Here is a 25,902-nt window from a genome sequence, read left to right as displayed (position 1 = left end):
GAATTAGATATCATAATTTGGGCAAAAATGTAGTGAGCAATTTGGCATTTGTTGTCATAAAATTCTACAAAGATCTTTCATATTTGACCCACCTCAGATGTTTACAGTCTCTGTTTAATTCTCTGTGCTGCAAAAGAGCATGAATACAAATATGTAAATAGATTAATGAACTAGAGCAAGCATGTCAAACTCAAAGGCTAACATGGGCCAAATAAACAAGGTTTAAGTTTATGTGGGCCGCAAAAAACCCCCAAAAACTTCAATTTTCATAGAAACGTAGCTTTATTTCGATAGAGACATGCTAAATACAAAGGGCTGAAATAAATGAGTAATTGTTAACATAAAATAATAGGACATTTTAATAAAAATTAACTTTTTCTTGAACATTAACTTACCAGACACTGAATAACTGCACAAATTAATAAGCATAATGCAAATAAGTCTATTTTTCTTGTTCTTTGAAAGCGAAATATTTCCTGTTGCACACACCAAACAACTCAGTACAAGACTAGTGATGTGGCAATCTGCCGCTAAAATATTCACTGGTTGTATTAGTGGGGAGAAATGGTGCGCCTGTGCATAAGGCGCATAAGGGAAATGGATACAACACGATTATAGTTATTAGTCATGAGAAAAAGTTGTAGTTCGTTATTAATAACATAACTAGTGGCCTGGTGCACGAAATTCGTGCACTGGGTGGGGGGGGAGGGGGTGTCCCTCAGCCCGGCCTGCACTCTCTCCAATCTGGGACATCCCTCTATCAATCTGGGACTGCTGGCTCCTAACCACTCACCTGCCTGCCTACTTGATTGCCCCTAACCACTCTGCCTACCATCCTGCTCACCCCCAACTGTTCCCCCCACTGGCATTCTCGTTCCCAACTGCACCCCCCCCCCCGCTGGCCTGTTTGCCCCCCACTCCTCCCTACTGCCGGCCTGCTTGCCCCTAACTGCCTCTGCCTCAGCCCTGCCACCATGGCTTTGTCCGGAAGGACATCCAGAAGGTCTCCTGGTCTAATTAGCCTATTACCCTTTTATTAGTATAGATTATGTATAACAGGATATTGTAAAAATTAAGCTATGAAATTTTTATTAAAATGTTTCTTATACACCGCTATATTGGCTGGGCCGCAAAAATATTCCTTGTGGGCTACATGCGGCCCATGGGCCGTAAGCTTGACATGCTTGAACTAGAGTATTAAGAGACAATCTCACTGGTATCTATGAGCAAGAAAAAATTTAGCCAGGTTTCAAGTGAAGTGGAAAGTTAAAAATCCAGTAGCTGATCTATAGCTCCCATTTCTGCTCTTTGGATTTCTTTTTCAATCTCCCCTCTTATGTTTTCTGATACATGTCTTTGGCTTGCCATATTATTGACTGTGGCCTATATTGTTTGACTTCTCAGCCTCAAGACCTTGACAGCAGTTATCTTTTTTTCTTAGTTTAGAATTCAGCGGTTCTCAACCTGTGGGTCGCGACCCCTTTAAATATATCCTGCATATCAGATATTTACATTATGATTCATAACAGTAGCAAAATTACAGTTATGAAGTAGCAACGAAAATAATTTTATGGTTGGGGGTCACCACAACATGAGGAACTGTATTAAAGGGTCATGGCATTAGGAAGGTTGAGAACCACTGGTTTAGATGTTTAGGAATGAATTGTTTCTACTTGGGTCAGGTGTCCAACCTTGAGTGAGCTAGCCTTCTATGTTTGGGATCACATGGTAAGAATAGGGCCAATGAGATTAGCCTCTTTGGAGAGGGGGGTGGACATGGGAAAGGTGCTCATTGCCAGAGAAGGGGAGTCTTACTAGAGCAGGCAATAGCATTTGCCTGATACACCTTTATAACGTTTCATGAAGAATGATTTGCTAAATTGAATAGAGTAAAAGCATACTTCATAAAAGCATGAATAAAAGTTACATAAACAGTGATTGGGTGGGGCATAGTGGTAAATCCATTCTCAGAGAACTGAAAGTAATAAATCCTAATTATAGTATACATATATTTTTTAAATCTCATGAGTGTTATCAGTATATACATGGAATAATGTATCTGCCTCTTCCCCAGTGAGTACTATTAAGGTGTACTATTGACTGCTTCCAGGGAAAAACAGCCTGCTCATTCTTCTGCTTGCTGTTTCCTGGATCTCATTTCATACTTTTATCTTGCATAAAATTTTAAAGGTAACATTAAGATTAACTTGTGAGGGAATGCAAACAAATTGTCCCATTCTTGGAATCGCAGATAGAGCCACCCAGATACATTTGAGGTTCAACTATATTCTGAAGCCTTTGGTGTAAAGAGAAACATTAACCAGTTGCATTAGTACAGCAATTTTCATTCGGTGTGCCATGGCAGTGCTGCAAGAATTTTTAAAACATTCAATACCTGACTATTTAGTCAGGGGCACTGACCTATTTTCCCTTAGATTGTTAAAAAAAAAAAAAATGACAACAGTCAACATAATAGCTGTCTGGTATGAATGAATCAAAATCATACTTAATTTTTTGTCAGTGCCACAGAATTTTAATAATTCATTAAGGTGGGCCATGAGATTTAAAAAGTTGAAAATCGAGGAAAACCAAGATGGCAGCATAGGTTAACGCCGGAGATTGCTGCCTCGAACAACCACTTCAAAAAACAACTAATAGACGGAACGGACATCATCCAGAACCACAGGAAGGCTGGCTGAGTGGAAATTCTACAACTAGGAGGAAAGAGAATATCATACCCAGACTCAGAGGAGGCGCAGTGCTGAAGTGAAATACTAAGGTGCGGAGTGCACGCGGAGCGGGCTGGAGGCAGAGGGCGCGGTTGTTGTTTTCAATCGGGAGGGAGTTTCAGACTCTGAGCTCCAGATCCGGGTGAGTCTCTAGGGACCCAGACTCAAACGGGAAAAGCGGGACTGTCTGGCTTCGGTCGGAACTCGAAGGCAGCTTTCTCTCCGAGGTTTGCAGTGGTTGCTGGGACTCTGTGAGGCAGAGCCCCTAGGGACTGAACTGAGAGCAGCCATAACTGCTTGCTCCTGCCTGCCCTGTAGATCCCGTGCGACCCGCCCTGCCCAAGCCCTGCACAAAGGCATTTGCCTGATAGCCTCAGGCAAACCCTAGATTAGCACTGCCCTAGAGATCCAGCACAGAAGCCCTCCCACTGCAGACACAGCAGACTCTCATAGCCAGTTAGCCTGGAGGTCAAATCACCCCCGGTATTGCCGACAACAATCAAGGCTTAACTACAACAAGACTGCGCACAAAGACCACTAGGGAGTGCACCAAGAAAGCATAAAAAATGCGGAGACAAAGAAACAGGACAAAACTGTCAATGGAGGATATTGAGTTCAGAACCACACTTTTAAGGTCTCTTAAGAACTGTCTAGAAGCCGCCGATAAATGTAGTGAGATCCTCAAGAAATCTAATGAGACCCTCGATGTTATGATAAAGAACCAACTAGAAATTAAGCATACACGGACTGAAATAACGAATACTATACAGACTCCCAACAGCAGACCAGAGGAGCGCAAGAATCAAGGCAAAGATTTGAAATGCGAAGAAGCAAAAAACACCCAACCAGAAAAGCAAAATGAAAAAACAATCCGAAAATACGAAGATAGTGTAAGGATCCTCTGGGACAGCTTCAAGCGTACCAACATCAGAATTATAGGGGTGCCAGAAGATGAGAGAGAGCAAGATATTGAAAACCTATTTGAAGAAATAATGACAGAAAACTTCTCCCACCTGGTGAAAGAAGTAGACCTACAGGTCCAGGAAGCGCAGAGAACCCCAAACAAAAGGAATCCAAAGAGGACCACACCAAGACACATCATAATTATAATGCCAAGAGCAAAAGACAAAGAGAGAATCTTAAAAGCAGCAAGAGAAAGAAACTCAGTTACCTACAAGGGAATACCCATACAACTGTCAGCTGATTTCTCAACAGAAACTTTGCAGGCCAGAAGGGAATGGCAAGAAATATTCAAAGTGATGAATACCAAGAACCTACAACCAAGATTACTTTATCCAGCAAAGCTATCATCCAGAACTGGAGGTCAGATAAAGAGCTTCACAGATAAGGAAAAGCTAAAGGAGTTCCTCACCACCAAACCAGGATTATATGAAATGCTGAAAGGTATCCTTTAAGAAGAGGAAGAGGAAGAAAAAGGTAAAGATACAAATTATGAACAACAAACATGCATCTATCAACAAGTGAATCTAAGAATCAAGTGAATAAATAATCTGGTGATCATAATAGAATCAGGGACATAGAAAGGGAATGGACTGACTATTCTTGGGGGGGAAAGGGGTGTGGGAGATGCGGGAAGAGACCGGACAAAAATCGTGCACCTATGGATGAGGACAGTGGGTGGGGAGTGAGGGCAGAGGGTGGGGCGGGAACTGGGAGGAGGGGAGTTATGGGGGGGGGGGAAGGAGGAACAAATGTAATAATCTGAACAATAAAGATTTAATTAAAAATAAAAAATAAAAAAAAAAAGTTGAAAATCACTGCATTAGCAAAATCTCTAGGTTTTTATGACAGTTGACCTAATTGTCAGGGTACCTCATTTTTCCTAAGAGGCTATTTTGCCTATGCTGTCACCTCCCAATATTTATATATGTAAAAGGCTAATATGCAAAGTGTCCCCTCTGGAGTTCAACCAGGAGACCAGGAGTTTGATTGCTCGCTATGACATGTGCTGACCATCAGGGGGCGATGTGGAATGAAGGAAAGCGCAGGCCGCATCCAGAAGGCCACGGCCCTGATCGCCGGGCCAGGCCTGGGGACCCTACCAATGCATGAATTTCATGCACCGGGCCTCGAGTAGATAATAAAATTGAAAGTCAGTGAAAACACTTAGAGCAATACCCATTTTCCCCCTTTGGCTTATCAACAAACCAGTGCTACAAATTCTGGTGTTTTGTTTTTGTTTTTTGTTTTTTTATGCTTCTAAAATGGATATAGACCAGACCTGGCTGGAATGGCCCAGTTGGTTGGGTATCGTCCCTTGCACCAAAAGATTGCCAATCTGATTCCTGGCCAGGGCACATGCCCGTGTTGGGGCTGCCAATTGATGTTTCTCTCTATCCCTCTCTCCCCCTTCCCATCTCTAAAGTCAGTAAAAACATATTTTAAAAATAAATAAATAAAAATAAAATAAAATGGATATAGGCAGAAAAGTACTATGCCTGGTTAATAACTGTACCTAAAATTTAATGTTACAGGTTTTTTGGGGGGGCAAAAGTGTGAACAGCTTTTTGGGAGTAGAGCCTTTAAGGATATTATTTGCTGGTTTGGAATACTGTCTTCCTTTATATTTATTATAATTATAACATCTTTTTTTATTTATTTGTTTCAGAAAAAGCCTGTGCAGAAGCTGGGTCAGCAAGAATGTCACTTCTTATATTGGTGTCCATTTTCTTATCTGCGGCTTTTGTTATGTTTTTGGTATATAAAAACTTTCCTCAGCTTAGTGAGTAAGTATACTGAAAGAAACTGAAAATATCTAGACATCTGTAGATAAAAAGTTAAACTAATTTTAAGCAACAGAACTGTCATGGTGATTGTATATCAGCTCTCACGGATTGTGGCAATATTGATATTGATATTGACACAGTTATTTAAATACTTCTTGCCCTGGCTGGTAAGAGTTTGTTGGGCGTTGTCCCATGTACCAAAAGGTTGGTGGTTCGATTATTGGTCAGGGCACATGCCCTGGTTGTGGGCTTGGTCTTCAGTAGGGGGCATGTAGGAAGCAGTGAATAGATGTTTCTTTCTCATCGATGTTTCTCTCTCTAAAATCAATAAAAACCTATTTTTAAAAAATTACTTCTGCCCTAGCTGGTTTGGCTCAATGAATAGAGCATCAGCCTGCGGACTGAAGGGTCCCAAGTTCTATTCTGGCCAAGGGCACATGCCTGGGTTGCAGGCTTCATCCCCAGTAGGGGGCGTGCAGGAGGCAGCCAATCAATGATTCTCATCATTAATGTTTCTATCTCTCCCTCTCCCTTCCTCTCTAAAAAAAAATCAATAAAATATATATTTTTTTAAAAATGACTTCTGTCCAAATATACCTCTTGATTTTCTATGAAAGATTTTTCTAGCACTGCTCCTCTAATTAAGGTCTAATGTTTTTAATGATCTTGCATATATGTATGTGCTTATTTACCTCCTTCTCCTCTTCTCCCTTCACTTGCATACATATATACATATAAAACTAACTTAAAGTTTTGTGAAACAAGTGGTGGTTTCTGATATTTTCTAAACTATTTGGTTTATTGCATTTTATTTTTTAATGATAATAGTGATCAAGTAAGTTTATTTTACAGTCTATAATAGATATTGACCTTATTTTGAAAAATAGTGATGATCTTCTCTGCTTTCCCCTTTTTATCCATCCCTGTTTTCTCCCTTCTTACTTTTCTTTATGACCAATTTTTGTCTTCTGTTTACTCGTTTCCTCATCCATTAGTTCTGTGTATCCTAGCACTTTTTCTTTTCCCTGTTTTATGGAAATAATATGGTCTCAATATGTACTTTTCACAGTGAAATGGACCTTGCAAAAGACTACTGAAATGTAGTTAGACTTTCAACCAGGGCCAGCCTGGTGTAGTAACAGATAACTGAAATGTGATTTCATAGTACCAGGAAGTTACTGTTTCCTCTAAATTCCTCACTAACAATTTCTTATGCTTGAAAATTTATAGTTAAACTTATATATTATATATTTTAATACTTTGATTTCTTGAAATGCCTTTGGGAAGATTGCATGTATTATGTTAATATTAGTATGATTGAGTTTTAGATTCTGTCTGGTTTTGATCAGAGATTAGGAAATAGAGAACTGATTGAAAGAGGGAAATAATGTAGAGTATAGATCAGGGGTGGGCAAACTTTTTGACTCCAGGGCCACAATGGGTTCTTAAACTGGACCGGAGGGCCGGAACAAAAGCATGGATGGAGTGTTTGTGTGAACTAATATAAATTCAAAGTAAACATCATTACATAAATGGGTACAGTCTTTTTTTTTTTTTTTTTTAGTTTTATTCATTTCAAACGGGCCGTAGTTTGCCCATGGCTGGTATAGATTAAGGTTGTCTTTGTTTTCACTCTGGTTTAAGAATAACATTACATGTATATAATAGTGTGTTATTATAAACCTGTTGTTCTGCTTATTTCTTTCTATGTGTTATGTGTGTGTATAAGCATGCATGTGGCAGTGTTTAAATTTATAGTGAGAAAACCCATTTTAGTTTACCTGCTATTTTTCCTTTTTTATTTTTATTGATTTCAGGGGAAGGGAGAGGGAGAGAGGCATAGAAACATCAATGATGAGAGATAATCATTGACCAGGTGTTTCCTGCACACCCGCTAGTGGGGATGAGCCTGCAACCTGGTCATGTGCCTTGACCGGGAATCAAACCAAACCGTGACCTCCTGGTTCATGGGTTGACACTCAACCACTGAGGCACATCAGACGGGCATTTACCTGCTTTTTAAAAAAAAAATTTTTTTATTGTTTGTTTTGTTTTTTACAGATAGGAAGGGAGAGGGATAGAGAGTTAGAAACATCGATGAGAGAGAAACATCAATCAGCTGCCTCCTGCACACCCCCTACTGGGGATGTGCCCGCAACCAAGGTACATGCCCGCAACCAAGATACATGACCTTGACTGGAATCGAACCTTGGACCCTTCAGTCCGAAGGCCGACACTCTATCCACTGAGCCAAACCGGTTAGGGCTTACCTGCTATTTTTATAGGACTTAAGCAGTATTCTATCATTGTTCTGCAAGGTCAGTTACATTTTATCATGTAAACAAATGGGCACAATATACACTAAATGCAAAGGTGATTATTTGAGGCTTTTATAAGCAAGAAATTATTCAGTTCCAAGCAAGAAACCAAATATAAAGTAAAATTAATAGAAAGGGGGGAAATGTTAAAGTTTTTTGAAATTTATTTTCTAATTATAGTTGACATACCATGTTATGTTAGTTTCAGGTGTATAACAGAAAATGTTTTAAGTTTTCTGGATTCTGAGCTGGAATATTTCAGAAAGGGTACAGATTATAAATTTAATAAAATGCTTACTTAATTTCAGTTGTAATTGATTATTGACTCTAGCTTATCGTGAGGATTACCCAAAATGATGTTAAATGTGTTTTAAATATTGCTAACATCAGTGGTTTATTTCTTAATTCAAAATTTATACCAAAGTTGGAACAAATGCTTTAAAAAGCCCATCTAGTTTGGGTCACTTTGAACTTTCATATATAGAGCACATGTCTCATATTAATTATATTAAAGCATTAAAAAATGTATGGACTTTTAAAGTTAAAATTTATGAATTTATGCTTAATATAGATCAAGGCATCATTTTGGGTAAAACTTCATGTTTTGAAGTTGACTGACTGTAATGTTAATTATCTTAGCAAATTTCTGTTTTAAAATTTTTCACTTTGATTTTATTTTTTTAGAGAAGAAAGAGTGAATATGAAGGTTCCCAGAGATATGGATGATGCCAAGGCTCTAGGGAAAGTTTTATCCAAATATAAGGACACCTTTTATGTACAAGTACTTGTAGCTTATTTTGCTACATATATTTTGTATCCTTTTAACTGAAAAATGTCTTCTAGTTTTGTTCAAGATAATGGTTTTTTAAAAAATCTGCTGCTCTATTATACATAACTATTTTTTCTTTTAAAAATTATTAATGCAATATAACAATATTAAATAGAATATTGAAAAATTAAAATGCAAAAATTTCCCACTTTAATCCTATCTCTTCAACTCAATTACTGTTTTTGAATATTATGTTTTATTATATTCTGCTTATTTCACTTATTATAAACATTTTCCTTCCCTCTGTATTATTTGAGATAATTATTTTATTTATGATTATTTGTTGTCTTAATTTAATTTAAATAATAACTTTGAATTAGTAGTCACCATACCATAATTTTAAAACATTCTCTTAGGTTTGAAGATACAATTTGTGTTTAATTTCTTTTTAGATGTTATGTTATGAATCTTTTTTTGTGTGATATTTTTTCTTCCATTTAATGGTTTTCTTTGTCAAAAAAAATTTTAAAAGGATAATTATTCAAAGGATATGGATTTTTAAAATAGTACTTAGTATTTATTTCTTTGTTTATAGACATATATGTTATATCTTTAACTAGTCAGGAAAATAACTTTAATCTTTCTAAATATTTTCAAGTTGCTTAGGCTACTAGTGATTAATCTTCTTTTTATTAAATCTTTATTGTTGAAAGTATTACATATGTCCCCCTTTCCCCCCATAAGCCCCTTCTAGCCCACCCTGCCCCCTGTCCCAGGCCTTCACCACCTTATTGTCTGTGTCCATGGATTATGCATATGTGTATACAAGTTCTTTGGTTGTTCTCTTCCCACCTACCTACCCTCCCCCACTTCCCTCTGAGATTCTGCAGTCTGTTCTATGCTTCTATGTCTCTGGGTCTTTTTTGTTTATCAGTTTATTTTGTTCATTAGATTCCACATATGACTGAGATCATGTGATACTTGTCTTTCTCTGACGGGCTTATTTTGCTAAGCATAATACTCTTCAGGTCCCTCCATGCTGTCTCAAAGGGTAAGAGACTTTCTTTTTTTACTGCTGCATGAAATAGTGTAAATGTACCACAGCTTTTTTATCCACTCATGTACTGATGGGCACTTGGGCTGTTTCCAAATCTTAGCTATTGTATATTGTGCTGCTATGAACATAGGGTTGCATACATTCTTTCTGATTGGTATTTCGGGTTTCTTAGGACAAATTCCTAGAAAGTGTCTATTTAGACCCTTTGCCCATTTTTAAATTGGATTCTTTGTCTAACTTTTGTTAAGTTGTATGAGTTCCTTATATATTTTGGATATTAACCCTTTATCAGATGTATCATTGCTAAATATGTTCTCCCATACAGTGGGCTCCCTTTTCATTTTGTTGATGGTTTCTTTTGCTATGCAGAAGCTTTTTATTTTGATGTAGTCACTTTTGTTTATTTTCTCCTTAATTTCCCTTGCCCTAGGCAGTGGTTGGCAAACTGCGGCTCACGAGCCACATGCGGCTCTTTGGCTCCTTGAGTATGGCTCTTCTACAAAATACCGACTTCTGCGCATGGGCCACCAAGTTTTAATAGCACTGTACATGCGTGCCCGCAGGTGGTATTTTGTGGAAGAGCCACACTCAAGGGGCCAAAGAGCCGCAGTCTGCCGACCACTGCCCTAGGAGATGCACCCATAAACATTGCAATGAACGAGGTCTGAGATTTTGCTGCCTATAGTTTCTTCTAGGATTTTTATGGTTTCACGACTTACATTTAGGTCTTTTATCCATTTTGAGTTTATTCTTGTCTATGGTGTAAATTGGTGGTCTAGTATCATTTTTTTTGTATGTATCTGCCCAATTTTCTCAACACCATTTATTGAAGAGATTGTCTTGACTCTGTTGTATGTTCTTGCCTCCTTTGTCAAATATTAATTGAACGTAATGGCTTGGGTCGATTTCTGGGGTTTCTGTTGTATTCCACTGATCTATATACCTGTTCTTGTGCCAGTATCAGGCTCTGTTGATTACAGTGGCTTTGTAGTATAACTTGATATCTTTTATCGTGATCCCTCCAACTTTGTTCTTCTTTCTGAAGATTGCTGCGGCTATTCAGGGTCTTTTTTGGTTCCATATAAATTTTTGGAATATTTGTTCTAGATCTGTGAAATATGCTATTGGTATTTTAATAGGGATTGCATTGAATCTATAGATTATTTTGGGTAGTATGGACATTTTAATGATGTTAATTCTCCCAATCCATGAACACTGTATATTCTTCCACTTGTTTATATATTCCTCTATCTTTTTTTCAATATCCTATAGTTTTCCGAGTACAAGTCTTTTACCTCCTTGGTTAAGTTTATTCCTCAGTATCTTAATATGTTGTTGTAGTGGTAAATGGGATTGTTTGTTTAGTTTCTCTTTCTTTTTTTTTCTTCTGTTCATCAGATTATTTATTCACTTGATTCTTAGATTCACTTGTTGATAGATGCATATTTGTTGTTCATAATTTGTATCTTTCTTTACCTTTTTCTTCCTCTTCCTCTTCCTCTTCTTAAAGGATACCTTTCAGCATTTCATATAATCCTGGTTTGGTGGTGATGAACTCCTTTAGCTTTTCCTTATCTGTGAAGCTCTTTATCTGACCTTCAATTCTGAATGATAGCTTTGCTGGATAAAGTAATCTTGGTTGTAGGTTCTTGGTATTCATCACTTTGAATATTTCTTGCCACTCCCTTCTGGCCTGCAAAGTTTCTGTTGAGAAATCAGCTGACAGTCGTATGGGTATTCCCTTGTAGGTAACTGAGTTTCTTTCTCTTGCTGTTTTTAAGATTCTCTCTTTGTCTTTTGCTCTTGGCATTATAATTATGATGTGTCTTGGTGTGGTCCTCTTTGGATTCCTTTTGTTTGGGGTTCTCTGCACTTCCTGGACCTGTAGGTCTACTTCTTTCACCAGGTGGGAGAAGTTTTCTGTCATTATTTCTTCAAATAGGTTTTCAATATCTTGCTCTCTCTCATCTTCTGGCACCCCTATAATTCTGATGTTGGTACGCTTGAAGCTGTCCCAGAGGATCCTTACACTATCCTCGCATTTTTGGATTCTTTTTTCATTTTGCTTTTCCGGTTGGGTGTTTTTTGCTTCCTCGCATTTCAAATCATTGACTTGATTCTTGCGATCCTCTGGTCTGCTGTCGGGAGTCTGTATAATATTCGTTACTTCAGTCCGTGTATGCTTAATTTCTAGTTGGTTCCCCAATATAAGATCGAGGGTCTCATTAGTTTTCTTGTAGATCTCATTAAGTTTATCGGCGGCTTCTAAACAGTTCTTGAGAGACCTTAAAAGTGTGGTTCTGAACTCTATATCTTCCATTGACAATTTTGTCCTGTTTCTTTGTCTCTGCGTTTTGTTATGCTTCCTTGGTGCACCCCCTAGTGGTCTTTGTTCGCAGTCTTATAGTTAAATCTTGATTGTTGTAGCTAATAGCAGGGAGGGTTTGACCTCCAGGCCAAGTGGCTATGAGAATCAGCTGTGTCAGCAGTGAGAGAACTTCTGTCCTCTAGGGAGGTGCTAATCTAGCCTTTGTCTGAGGCTATCCAGTAAATGCCTCTGTGCAGGGCTTGGGCGGAGCGGGTCGCACAGGATCAACAGGCTGGGCCGGAGAGAGCAGTTATGGCGGCTCTCAGTCCTGTCCCCAGGGGCTCTGCCTCTCTGAGTCCCAGCACCCGCTGCAAACCTCGGAGAGAAAGCTGCACTCGCTCTGACCGAAGCCAGACAGTCCCGCTTCTCCCGTTTGAGTCTGGGTCCCTAAAGACTCGCCCGGATCTGGAGCTCAGAGTCTGCGACTCCCTCCCGATTGAAAACGCCAACCGCGCCCTCCGCCGCCAGCCCGCTCTGCGCACTCCGCACCTCAGAATTTGACTTCAGCACTGTGCCTCCTCTGAGTGTCCGTATGCATTTCTCTTTCCTCCTAGTTGTAGGACTTCCACTCAGCCAGCGTTCCTGTGGTTCTGGGTGATGTCCCTTCCGTTTTTTGGTTTCACTTTTGAAGTAGTTGTTCAAAGGAGCTAACTCCGGCGTTAACCTATGCCGCCATCTTGGTTCTCGGATAAAACACATTTCTAGTTTCTCTTTCTGAGAATTCATTATTGGTGTATAAAATTGCCACCAATTTCTGAATGTTAATTTTGTATCCTGCCACGTTGCCAAATCCCTTTATTAAATCTAGTAGTTTTTTGATGGAGTCTTTAGGGTTTGCTATGTACAATATCATGTCATTTGCAAATAATACTACATATTGGATTATATATTATACATATAAAATATATGTCTTAGTAACAAATACATTTACAAAAGCTTTTGCTGCTAAGGCAAACATTGCTTACTTAGTGTGCTTTGTGTAGGCCCTTTGTCATTATCTTTCCTATTTATCAGTGTAAGAGAAAAGAAATAACAATCTCAACAGAGCTAGAAAGTTAAGCTCGAAAGACATTCCCATGCAGAGAGAATAGCTTTATTAATACTACAAGATAAAGGACAGGGACATATTAAACCATTCTAAGAGATACAATAGGCAAAATTTAAAAGGTGATTAATTCTACAAATGACTGGTTTCTTCAACAAATACATTGGAAGAAGGAAAAATGGAAGCTATACTTAAGTGATAAAGTAAGCAATACCATGTTTGAGCATTTTTTTTATACTGATTTAATCAAACTAGCTGTAAAAGAAAAAAATTATGAGGTCTTTGGGAAATCTGAATACAGACTAAATAGATATTCAGGATGGTAAGGAATTATAGTAAGAAATCTCTGGAAGTCTGACAGCGGTATTATAGTTATGGTAAAAAGAGAAGGAATCCTTATCCTTTTAAAATATTAAAGTAGTTGCACATGAATTGATATGTCTCGGATTTTCTTCAAAATAATCCAGTGTAAGGGAAAAAGACAAATTAAGATTGGTTGAGTGTTAATTGTTGAATCTGTGCGTAGGAATATAGGGCATCATCATACTAATTTCTATACTTTCATATGTTTGAAACTTTTCCATCAGGTTCTAAAGAACCCTGTAATAAATAAATTGATAAAATTTATTTTTAATGGAGGCATCCAGTTGATAGATAGAAAATTTGAGACTTGTCTTTGATTAACAAGATTGAATCAAGATAGAGAATTCAGAGTTATCAACATATATGGCCATATACTTGAAACCATGCAAATCGCTGAATTTATTGAAGGAAAGGGAGAGAAGAATATGGTCAACAGAATGGTAGAAAAATCTTAAGAGTTGAGGGTGAGAAGAAGAAAAAAGCTAGAGATGTAATGATCTGTAATGTAGAAGAAAAGTGCTTTTTTTTTTTTTTTTTTAAATGAGAGAGGATGTTTAATCCTATGCAGGAATTGCTAAAAAATGAGAAAAGTCATTTATTTTGGCCAGGAGGAAGTTTCAATGGAGTGGTGGATGGGTAAGCCAGGTTGTAAGGGAAGAGGAGAGAATGTCTTGCAAGGAAGAAAGATGAGAGGCAGTAATTGGGTAGGATAACCTTGGTCAAGGAAAGCCTAGATTTTCTTTATAGGCATCTGAGTAGTTTTAAACAGGGCAGCTCCTGTGGAAGAACAAGAGGTTTAAGAAACACATGAGGAGGAAGAAGATTCATGTTTCATGTTTCAATGAAAACATGAGTAAAGTGGAAACTAGAGAAAGAAGGAGAAGGAGTCTTTATGGATGAAGACAGAAATTTTCAAGTAGGAAGGAGAGATGTTGAGGGAGTTCACTCAGTTTGACCTTGTAAGTAAATCATGTGAGGGCTTAAAAAGGGGTCCAAGCCCAAACTGGCAACAAAAGGAAAAAATATAATTGTTTTTAAAATAAGATTTGTCAAGATGTATTACAAAGCCACTGTTCTCAAAACTGCCTGGTACTGGCACAAGAATAGGCATATAGATCAATGGAATAGAATAGAGAGCCCAGAAATCGGCCCGAACCAATATGCTCAATTAATATTTGACAAAGGAGGCAAGAACATACAATGGAGCCAAGATAGTCTCTTCAATAAATGGTGTTGGGAAAATTGGACGGATATATGCAAGAAAATGAAACTAGACCACCAACTTACACCATACACAAAAATAAACTCAAAATGGATAAAGGACTTAAAAGTACGACAGGAAACCATAAAAATTCTAGAAGAATCCAAAGGCAACAAAATCTCAGACATATGCCGAAGCAATTTCTTCACTGATACAGCTCCTAGGGCACTTGAAACTAAAGAGAAAATGAACAAATGGGACTACATCAAAATAAAAAGCTTCTGCACAGCAAAAGAAACCATCAACAAAACAATGAGAAAACCCACTGTGTGGGAAAACATATTTGCCAATGTCATATCTGATAAGGGCCTAATCTCCAAAATTTATAGGGAACTCATACAACTTAACAAAAGGAAGATAAACAATCCAATCAAAAAATGGGCAAAGGACCTAAATAGACACCTTTCAAAAGAGGACATTCAGAAAGCCAAGAGACATATGAAAACATGCTCAAAGTCACTAATCATCTGAGAGATGCAAATCAAAACAACAATGAGGTACCATCTCACACCTGTCAGACTGGCTATCATCAACAAATCAACAAACGACAAGTGCTGGAGAGGATGTGGAGAAAAAGGAACACTTGTGCACTGCTGGTGGGAATGCAGACTGGTACAGCCACTATGGAAGACAGTATGGAGTTTCCTCAAAAAACTGAAAATGGAACTCCCATTTGACCATGTGATCCCACTTCTAGGAATATATCCCAAGAAACCAGAAACACCAATCAGAAAGGATATATGCACCCCTATGTTCATAGCAGCACAATTCACCATAGCTAAGATCTGGAAACAGCCTAAGTGCCCATCAGTAGATGAATGGATTAGAAAACTGTGGTACATCTACACGATGGAATACTATGCTGCTCTAAAAAGGAAGGAACTCTTACCATTTGCAACAGCATGGATGGAACTGGAGAGCATTATGCTAAGTGAAATAAGCCAGTCAATGAAGGAAAAATACCACATGATCTCACTCATTCATGGATAATAGAGACCATTATAAACATTTGAACAATAATAGATACAGAGGCAGAGCTGCCTCAAACAGATTGTCAAACTGCAGCGGGAAGGCCGGGGAGGGTTGGGGGGGCAGGAGGGAGGGGGGTAAGAGATCAACCAAAGGATTTGTATGCATGCATATAAGCATAACCAATGGACATAAGACACTGGGGGATAGGGGAGGCTAGGAGACTGTCTAGGGCGGGTGGGGAAAAATGGACACATATGTAATACCCTTTGTAATACTTTAAGCAATTAAAAAAATAAAAAATAAATAAAAATAAATAAATAAATAAATAAAAGATATAAAGAAGAAAGATGGGGAAAGAAAAAAAAAAGATTTGTGACTTTTATTATATTTTGTAACCCTTATCTTTTTTCTAGATTAATGAATTTAGGCAAACGTGTATAAGTTAAATTACAAATAAGGAATTAGTATACCTTATATGTACCTAGATTTCCACAGAAATCATATTTCCTGAAAATATTTTGGAGTAAGTGCAGTGCATTAGAGAAGCATATTTACAAGATTACTGGACACTGGGGCGGTGGGGGCTTGCCCGGGGGAGTGGGAATGCCTGGGGTGGGGGAGGCGTCAACTGGGGGAAAAGGAGACATATGTAAAACTTTAGACAATTAAAAAAATAATAAAAATAATGAGCAAAAAAAAAGATTACTGGAGACCTCTTTTGTTCTTTTTTCTTTTCCTCCTCTTTTTTTGTTTGTTTTTTGCCAATGCCTGATTCCTGGCTTGTATTAGTGAACTTAGAGATAAAGGCATTACAACTGAGAAGTCATATATTTTTTAAACTTTTGGATATAATTTTACTTTATTTTTAATACTGAAATGTGGATGTAATCTTATTAACATGATTACTTATGTACTGATATTTTTTCCAGAAATGTTGGCTATGTCTTGAAAATTCCACTTAATTATGTTTCAATCCTTAACTTAAAAGTTAACAGCTTGCAAACATTTGCTATTCCAGGTTCTATATTTCTCAGTATACTCTCAGGGTTTCTTTATCCATTTCCACTGGCCTTATTTCTTGTTTGTTTGGTAAGTATATTAAATCAAGTTGGAAAACTATAAAGAACAGCTTAAAATAGAATGAGGAGGAGGACGAGTAGGATGGCATTACTAGTCCCACTTATTTATATAAACATAAACTCATTAGTTTTAAGAGGAGTTTAATGTTAATTTGTTAAGTCCCTCCATAAGGATGTGTTATGTTAGATTAACTTAGGTTCTTTTTTTTCCTGGAACTGGGGTATCATAGACTTGATTGCATTTATAGGCTCTCTTTTAATCTTTTCTTCTATTGCAGTGTTTCTCAACCTTGGCTGCACATTAGAATCACCTGGGTGGGAATCTTTTTATTTTTATTTTTAAATATATATCTTTATTGATTTTAGAGAGGAAAGGAGAGGGAGAGAGAGATAGAAACATCAATGATGAGAGAGAATCATTGATTGGCTGCCTCCTGCACACCCCTACTGGGGATCGAGCCCACAACCTGGGCATATGCCCTTGGCCGGAATCAAACCTGGGATCCTTCATTCCGCAGGCTGACGCTCTATCCACTGAGCCAAACCGGCTAGGGCTGGGTGGGAATCTTTCTAAAATTCTGATTTCTGGGCCTCATTCCAGGGCCCAGAAATCAGGATTTTAAGAAGATTCCCAGGTGATTCTAATGTGCAGCCAAGGTTGAGAACCACTGTTCTATTGTATTTTGTAATTCAAATAGTCCAAGAGTATTGATTGACTCAATGAGTTAAGTCCCAGAGCTGGGGATGGTGTTTTCAAGCAAAGCAATTGAAAGAAAAACATTGGCTCTTGAAGTTTTATTCTTAGGCTAAAGGCTAACATTAACTATTCGATATAGTAACTAAATTTAATCGTGTCAGTTAGTTTTAGCTGATCTTAATCCTATCTAATAAAAGAGAAAAATGGTAATTGGCGTACGACGATACCTTTTTCATTGGCTAATCAGGGCTATATGCAAATTAACTGCCAACTATGATTGGCAGTTAACTGCCAACTAAGATTGGCAGTTAACTGCCAACAAGATGGCGGTTAATTTGCATATGTAGGCACAATGCAGGGAGGCGAAAGGGAAAGCAGGAAGAAGCCCCCTGCCACTGACAGTGATCGGAAACCCAGGGGGGAGCTAAGAGCTTTACCCTGCCCCCCAGCCATGATTGGAGAATCAGGCGCCTTTTCCATCCTGGCCAGTGATAGCAGGAAGTAGGGGTGGAGCCAGCGATGGGAGCTGGGCACGGTCGAAGCTGGCAGTCCCGGGAGCTAGGGGTCCCTTGCCTGGGCCTAAAGTGGAGCCCACGATCGCGGGGCCGCTGCTGCTGCGGGTCCCTGCTGCCCAGGCCGGACGCCTAGGCCAGAGGCGTTAGGCCTGGGCAGGGGCGAAGCCTGCAACGCGGGGAGCTGGGGGTCCCCTGCCCAGGCCTGACACCTCTGCCGGAGGCCTCAGGCCTGGTCAAGGGGCCGATCCGGTGATTGGTGATCGGAGGGTGATGAGGGTCAACTCCTCTGGCTGAGGCATCAGGCCTGGGCGGGGGGCGGAGCCGGGGATTGGGGGGATATGATGGCCCCCTTGCCCAGGCCTGAAGCCTGGGTCAGAGGCGTCAGGCTTGGGCGGGGGGTGGAGCAAGCGATCAGAGGGAGATGGGGGTCCCCTGCCCAGGCATGATTCCTGGGCCAGAGGCCTCAGGCCTGGGCGGGGGCCAGAGCCAGTGATCAGGGGGAGATGGGGGTCCCCTGTCCAAGCCTGACACCTCTGGTGGAGGCGTCAGGCCTGGGCTGGGGGCCGATCAGGCGATTGGAGGGTTATGGGGGTCAACGCCTGAGGGCTCCCAGTATGTGAGAGGGGGCAGGCTGGGCTGAGGGACACTCCCCTCCCCACACACACCCAGTGCACGAATTTCGTGCACCGGGCCCCTAGTTTAGTTATAATTTGGTCTGAGAAAGGACTCGATCAAATGGGTTCTTGCTCTCTGCACAAGAGATGGCATGCAGAGTATCTTTCCCAGCCCCAAAAGAAGTAAAGTAGTTCAGCATTTCCTTAGGTGAATATATCCATATGAATAACTACAAAATGCTCATGGCTTCTTATTGTTTTCTAGTGTTCTGGACTTGGTGCCTCATTCTGCTATATGCTCTCCTATTTAGTTGGGAGACCAGTTGTATACAAATATCTAACAGAGAAAGCAGTAAAATGGTCACAGCAGGTAAACATGTGTTTTTAAATTATTTAATGTAAGTCTTTGGCTAATTGGGAGGTCAATATATAGTCCTTACATAAATTAACTCAGACTCAAGGCTTTAATAAAAATGATCTTTTGGCCAACATAAAATCAAGTGGGAAGCAAATGATAAATGTTAATAATTTCAAAGACAAAGTTTTTGTACCCATAACAGTAATTTTAATTCTTCATTTCTAGTAAGTTCAATTAGAGCAGAGAAGTCAAAATGTCAGTGTAAAGGCAACCACATATTTAGATGCTTCACCTGTTTTGTGTTGATGTCGTTATGTTGTCAGTGAAAAACTTATAATGAAAAACTCCTCTAATGCATTTCACCTGTGGGAACAACTGTTATCTTTTTATGTATATACTAGAGGCCTGGTGCACGGATTTGTGCACCAGCGGGGTCCCTTGGCATGGCCTGCGCCCTTTCACAATCCAGGATCCCTTGGGGGATGTCAGACTGCTGATTTAAGCCTGATCCCTGCAGGCCAGGACAAGGGACCTCACCAGTGCACGAATCCGTGCATCGGGCCTCTAATATGCATATAAGATCTTTGGTTAATCTCTTCCTGCCCTCCCCCCTTTCCCTCTGAGATTCATCAGTCTGTTCCATGTTTCCATGCCTGTGCATTGAGCGTCTGCCCCCTGGTGGTCAGTGTGCGTCATAGCTACCGGTTGAACGGTCGAGTGGTCGAACTGTTGCTTAGGCTTTTTTTTTTTTTTTTGACTTTTTCTTTTTTTTTTACAGAGAAGAAGGGAGAGGGATAGAGAGTTAGAAACATCCATGAGAGAGAAACATTGATCAGCTGCCTTCTGCACACCCCCTACTGGGAATGTGCCCGCAACCAAGATAAATGCCCTTGACCGGAATCGAACCTGGGACCTTTCAGTCCGCAGGCCGACGTTCTATCCACTGAGCCAAACCAGTTAGGGCTGCTTAGGCTTTTATATATATTGATATATTTCATTGATTTCAGAGAGGAAGCAAGAGGGAGAGAGAGAAAGAAATACCAATGCTGAGAGAGAATCATTGATTGACTGCCTCCTGCATGCCCCTCACAGGCTTGAGCCTGCAACCCAGACATATGCCCTGACAACCATGACCTCCTAGTTCATAGGTTGATGCTCATCCACTGAGCTGCACTGGTCTGACACAACTGTTATCTTTTGTCAGGGTCTCTGCAAAGACTAGCAATATAATGTAAACTATACTATACAGAAAAATCTAACATAGTATTGCTAAGAAAATTCTATTTTTATAAAGAATCAGAAGAAACACTTAACTCTCAGAGGAATTTTATAGATTACCTTTGCCTTATTCCTTTGTTTTATGATTAGCATATTAACAGAAATTAAGCATTTGACCTAGAATCAAACATTTATTTACTTGTAAAGCAAGGTACAGAGTCTCAGATCTCTAGACTTTTAGTCCAGTGCTCTTCTTACTTTACCACATATGTACTGGATATTAAAATTAATTTACATGTGGTCCTGGCTAGATGGCTCAGTTGTTTAGAACATCATACTGATAGACACCAAAGTTGTGGGTTTGATCCCCCGTTAGGGCACATTTAAGAAGCAACCAATGAGGCGCCCTTAGCTGGTTTGGCGTAGGGTATGTCAGCCTGCAGACTGAAGGGTCCTGGGTTCGATTCCGGTCAAGGGCACATGCTTGGGTTGTGGGCTTGATCCCCAGTTGGGGGCGTGTAGGAGGCAGCCGATCAATGATTCTCTCTCATCATTGATGTTTCTGTCTCTCTACCCTTCTCCTTTCTTCTCTGAAATCAATAAAGATATATTTTAAAAAAGAAGCAACCAATGAGTGCATAAATAAGTAGAACAACAAATCAATGTCTCTCTTGCTCTCAGAATAAATAAAATAAAATTATTTTACATATATTTTTGGAATACCTATTTATTTTTCATAAGTAAGCTTATTATTCAAAGGAAGTATTAACTAATGTAATCATTGCCTATATTTAATTGGTTAAATATTTCCATATACTTTAATCTCATTTATTTTTATTTATTTTTAAAATATTTTTATTGATTTCAGAGAGGAAGGAGAGGCAGATAGAGAAAGAAACATCAATGATGAGAGAGAATCATCGATTGGCTGCCTCCTGCATGCCAATGGTAAAATAAAGATCAGAAATTTTTAAAAATTGAAGGCTGGTGCCCTGACCAGTTTGGCTCAGTGGCTAGAGCGTCGGCCTGTGGACTGAAGAGTCCCTGGTTCGATTCCGGTCAAGGGCATGTACCTTGGTTGCGGGCACATCCCCAGTAGGGGGTGTGCAGGAGGCAGCTGATCGATGTTTCTCTCTCATGGATGTTTCTAACTCTCTATCCCTCTCCCTTCCTCTCTGTAAAAAATCAATAAAATATATTTTTTAAAAAATTGAAGGCTGGGTATGCTGATGTGTTATATTAGCCCTTTACATTATAGGAAGTTAAAGGCATTGAAAAGTTGATTACTTGATGTGTTTCTTATATCTAGTCATAAGTTTAATTTTGCCATTTTAGGTTTAAAATGTCATTGTTGAGCCATCATTATCTAGGTTGGTATAGAACCATCTTTAGTAACATTAAGCTTTAAGCACAATTTAAAAAACCTCTCATCCCAAGTTAATTTAGCTCTGGTAGTGAGCATTTGATAAGTAGTTCATTGTCATTTTCAAGCTCCCTTTTGATTATTGCTATTGGATAAACTCTGAACTATCAAGGATGAGAATTTGAAATAAGGTATTTTATATTAAGCACATTGTTTTCAAGATTGACTTTATCTTGATCCCAGTTCTTTTCTTTCTTGACAGGTTGAACGTCATAGAGAACATCTCATTAACTACATTATATTTTTGAGAATAACACCATTTCTGCCTAATTGGTTTATTAATATTACATCTCCTGTGATAAATGTGCCATTGAAAGTTTTTTTTATTGGCACTTTTCTAGGTAAGGTCTCTGGTTCACTCTGTATTAGAACTCATTGTGTACATATCTAGCAGTGTCCAGCTGGGATGGATTTCATGCTTTGCAGACATGCCAGGACAGTGGCACAGTGCCTGGCCTATGTAAACAGATACTCAGAAATGTTGGTTGGATTGTCTTAATTTAAGTATTTTTGTGTTGCTTCTTTTAAAGAGGAGCATTCTCTATGGATATTTTTTTAATCATGCAGGATTACTAGTAAGCAGGATATTTTTTTTTTAAATACATTTTTTTTATTGATTTTTTTTTTTTTTTTTTACAGAGAGGAAAGGAGAGGGATAGAGAGTTAGAAACATCCATGAGAGAGAAACATCAATCAGCTGCCTCCTGCACACTCCCCACTGGGGATGTGCCCGCAACCAGGGTACATGCCCTTGACCGGAATTGAACCTGGGACCCCTGAGTCCGGAGGCTGACGCTCTATCCACTGAGCCAAACCGGTCAGGGCGTAAGCAGGATTTTTAAACTCCATTTTCTCCTTCAGTGGAGAGAAAAAAAGTGCCTTTTTTGAATAATTTTCTCCTTTGTCCTCTAATCAGGCACTGAAATATTGAACTTTCAGTAAAGAATTGATCCTATTTTTTATTTTATTGAAATCAATATTTATTATGGGCTTTACCAAAAGTGTGTGGGAAGCAAGGATTAACACATATATTGCTTTCAAGGAGCTGCACTTAATTTTGAAATTAATCAGTGGACATAAAGATTCATTTGTATATTTTATGAATTCTAATGGTTCTTTAGCAAGAGCATTCTGCTTTTCTTTCAAATTTAAGTTGAATTGTTTCACTCCCAACAAAAGGAGCAGATTCCTCATGTAATGAGTATTCATTTAAGTTAATACATGCGAGAATAGATCTTTTTGAAAAAAATAATCAAAATCAATTTTTATTACTACTTCAAAAATTTATTGTCAAACTTAAAAAAATATCACAGGGTTAATTTGGGATTTTGTAAATTAATGTTAACGTTTATGGAATCAAAAGAGAATTTTTGTCCATATTTTCTTACTTTACAGATTAAATACCTAGAGATTTAGCTAACTTCAGCTTTGGCTGAATTAATTTTTTTGGTTCTGCTTTTTTTATTTATTATAATTTTTATTTTCTTAATGGAATTTTAGAGAGAGAGAAAAGGAGAGGGAGAGAGAGAGAGAGAAAGAAACATCAGTGTGAGAAAGAAACATCAATCTGCTGCCTCTTGCATGGCCCCTACTGGGTATTGAGCCCACAACCCAGGCACGTGCCCTGACCTAAAATTGAACCAGCAACCTTTCAATGCATGGGACGACCAGCTGAGCCACACTGGCCAGGGCATTCAGTTCTGGTTTTTAATGAAATATGATCTTTTGTGTATGCTCTTGTATAAATTCTTTTTACTTGTATTTTGAGTCTTATTTCATTTCTGAGTATCCTACCATTTTATTTTATTTTAGGTATATTCTGTCAAGGGTTAATGACAATTTACTCAGTCTTATTTTTGAATATTTAGATTATTTCCAGATTTTTATTATTATAATGCTTTGATGAACATCCTTGAGATTAGACCTTTGCTCATATACATTATTTGCGAAAGTTGAAATTGCTGGATCAGAGCACATTCTTTTTTTTCTTTTTCTTTTTTAAATATATATTTTATTGATTTTTTTACAGAGAGGAAGGGAGAGGGATAGAGAGTTAGAAACATCAATGAGAGAGAAACATCGATCAGCTGCCTCCTGCACACCCTCCACTGGGGATGTGCCCGCAACCAAGGTACATGCCTTTGACGGGAATCGAACCTGGGGCCCTTCAGGCCGCAGGCTGATGCTCTATCCACTGAGCCAAACCAGCCACAGCAGCACATTCTTTTTTTAAGGTTGTTCATAATTGTAAAATTTTTCTGGAAACTTTTCTTGGGTTCTTATATTTATTTTCTTAAAAAGTGATTATGAAAATTTTAATCCTTTATATGGAAATAAACTTAAGGGACTTCAAATTAAAAATTTCCAAAATGGAGGTTGCTATATTCTTAAAAGATAATTAATACATGCAATAAATTATAATGTTAAAAGATGAACAACTGATGGTTTTTATTGGTTTTGTTTGTTTTTTTAGGTGTTGCACCTCCCTCTTTTATAGCCATTAAGGCAGGAACAACACTGTACCAGCTTACAACAGCAGGGGAAGCTGTTTCCTGGAACTCAGTATTTGTCCTAATGATTTTGGCTCTTCTTTCTATACTGCCAGCCATCTTCCAAAAAAAACTAAGGCAGAAATTTGAGTGAAAAATCATCCTAGGTTTTAGTTTTCCTATCATCATCACCATCATCATCTCAGGACTGGCAGGTTTATGTGTTCAAATCACCTCTTCAGTAATTGAAACAAGGAATTTGTAAAATAAGATTCCCTATTAAATAGTTAAAATAATGCATTTAAGTGGCAAAGGAGAGTAGAAAGAATGGAAATTGATATACCATGAAAAGTGCTATCGGTAGTTATAGCCATCTTCTAAATTACTTTATTCTAAGAGTAGCTATAACAACTTAAAACCAGCATTAGTAGGAAATTTTTGACCCAATTGGTTAATTTAATTTATTCATGAACTGGCTATAAATACTTATCCTGGGCTTGATATTTTAATATTTTTCTTTTTTATCCCTTACTAATAAAGTAGATATACAAAAGCAAAAATTCTGCATTTTAAAAAATAGTATTGTAGTTCTGGCTAATATCAACCGTCTTTCAGAGCATAAACTTAAAGCCAGTATTTAAAAGAGATTTACATCTTCCTCTTACCTTTGAGGTAATGGATTTGTTGAGAAGTTGCATCTTAGTGTACTACTGAATTGGGAAAGGATATCAAGTTATATCTATTTAGTGAATTTTATTTTATTTTTTTTCTGTTCCAGATTATCATGGATTCGTTTGAAATGTAAAATTCTGACCAATATATTTTCATCTTCTTTTTCTAGCTTTCACAGTATTTCCATTGTGCATATACAAAATGGTGATTACATGATAATTGTATCATTTTTGTGTTGATAATTTATATTCAGATAAAATTTTTTTACACAGTTCCCTCTTACTATCTCAAAAGGGGATCAAAAAAGCAAACATTTAACATGCAGGTTTTAGATGTTATATTAATTATATTACCTTATATTTTGAAACAGTGACAGCATAACACTTAAGTGGTTAAATATAGTTTATTTGTTCCAATGACTATGAAATTTACTTAATTTATTTATTAGTCTGGTCGTTAACATCTGTATTATGTAATTATCCTTTTTTATGCATGATATACTTATAAGAATGCCTTGTTTCATTTCTATTAATGCCTCTTTTGTTTGGGGCTACTTTTGGTTAATGCAATTTCCCAATTTAGTGTTTGTACTTTTTATAACTCAAAATATAATTAACTTCTCACATGGTAACTACTATATTTAAATGAAACAGCTTTTTGCTGCTTGCTTAATGGTAATACACTTGATTCTGGGACATAACTGATCTAAAGTAAAGTACTCTGTCAGTTTTACCTTCAATTAAGACTGTCATGTTGAAAAGTACTATAACTGTGGGAGAAATCCTTGTATGTTTTTATTGTGAGAGGTATGATCATCCTCAGAGCCTGTTTCTACTACATAATGTGGACTGATTTATTATTTTTTCTATCACAGTATTAACAAATGGATTTATTGTAAATACAAAGAAAATATATTGATTAATATACTATTCTTATGTCACCTGGCCTTTGTGTGAAATTATTTATTATTATACCTAGCAAGGTTTTCTTCCTTTCTTATTGACCAGAGACTGAGTGATAAGCTTTTGTTATTTTTACATGTGAATTTAAAACATAATATTTTGAACAAAGGTCACTAAATATTACTGTATAAAATGTAATTGAATAAATTTTTGTCAGACTTTTTAGAATAGGTCTCACTATTCACTCCATTGTGTATATATTGTACTTACTCTATTCTCAGAGTATTTTCTCTATCCTTATCATTG

The 25,902-nt window shown here is 38.0% G+C and overlaps 1 protein-coding gene across 2 annotated transcripts in view; it reads left to right on the top strand.

The window, feature by feature from the left end:
• TMEM41B (transmembrane protein 41B) overlaps positions 1-25,634 on the top strand; it is a 32,944-nt gene extending 7,310 nt beyond the window's left edge. The window contains exons 2-7 of one of the 2 annotated variants that reach the window (XM_059708853.1): positions 5,359-5,476; positions 8,479-8,607; positions 16,625-16,718; positions 18,800-18,904; positions 21,736-21,874; positions 24,007-25,634. In XM_059708853.1, coding sequence (XP_059564836.1) covers positions 5,359-5,476; positions 8,479-8,607; positions 16,625-16,718; positions 18,800-18,904; positions 21,736-21,874; positions 24,007-24,176 — 755 coding nt within the window. In that variant the 3' untranslated portion in view covers positions 24,177-25,634. Of the gene's footprint in view, positions 1-5,358; positions 5,477-8,478; positions 8,624-16,624; positions 16,719-18,799; positions 18,905-21,735; positions 21,875-24,006 lie in introns of those variants that run through there. The other variant, XM_059708854.1, reaches the window with a different exon arrangement.
• The last annotated feature ends 268 nt before the right edge of the window (positions 25,635-25,902 follow it).

This window comes from Myotis daubentonii, chromosome 9 (genome assembly GCF_963259705.1).
Source record: "Myotis daubentonii chromosome 9, mMyoDau2.1, whole genome shotgun sequence".
Lineage (NCBI taxonomy): Eukaryota > Metazoa > Chordata > Mammalia > Chiroptera > Vespertilionidae > Myotis > Myotis daubentonii.
The sequence above is the reverse complement of the archived record's forward strand: the minus strand, read 5'-3'. Positions and strand labels throughout refer to the sequence as shown.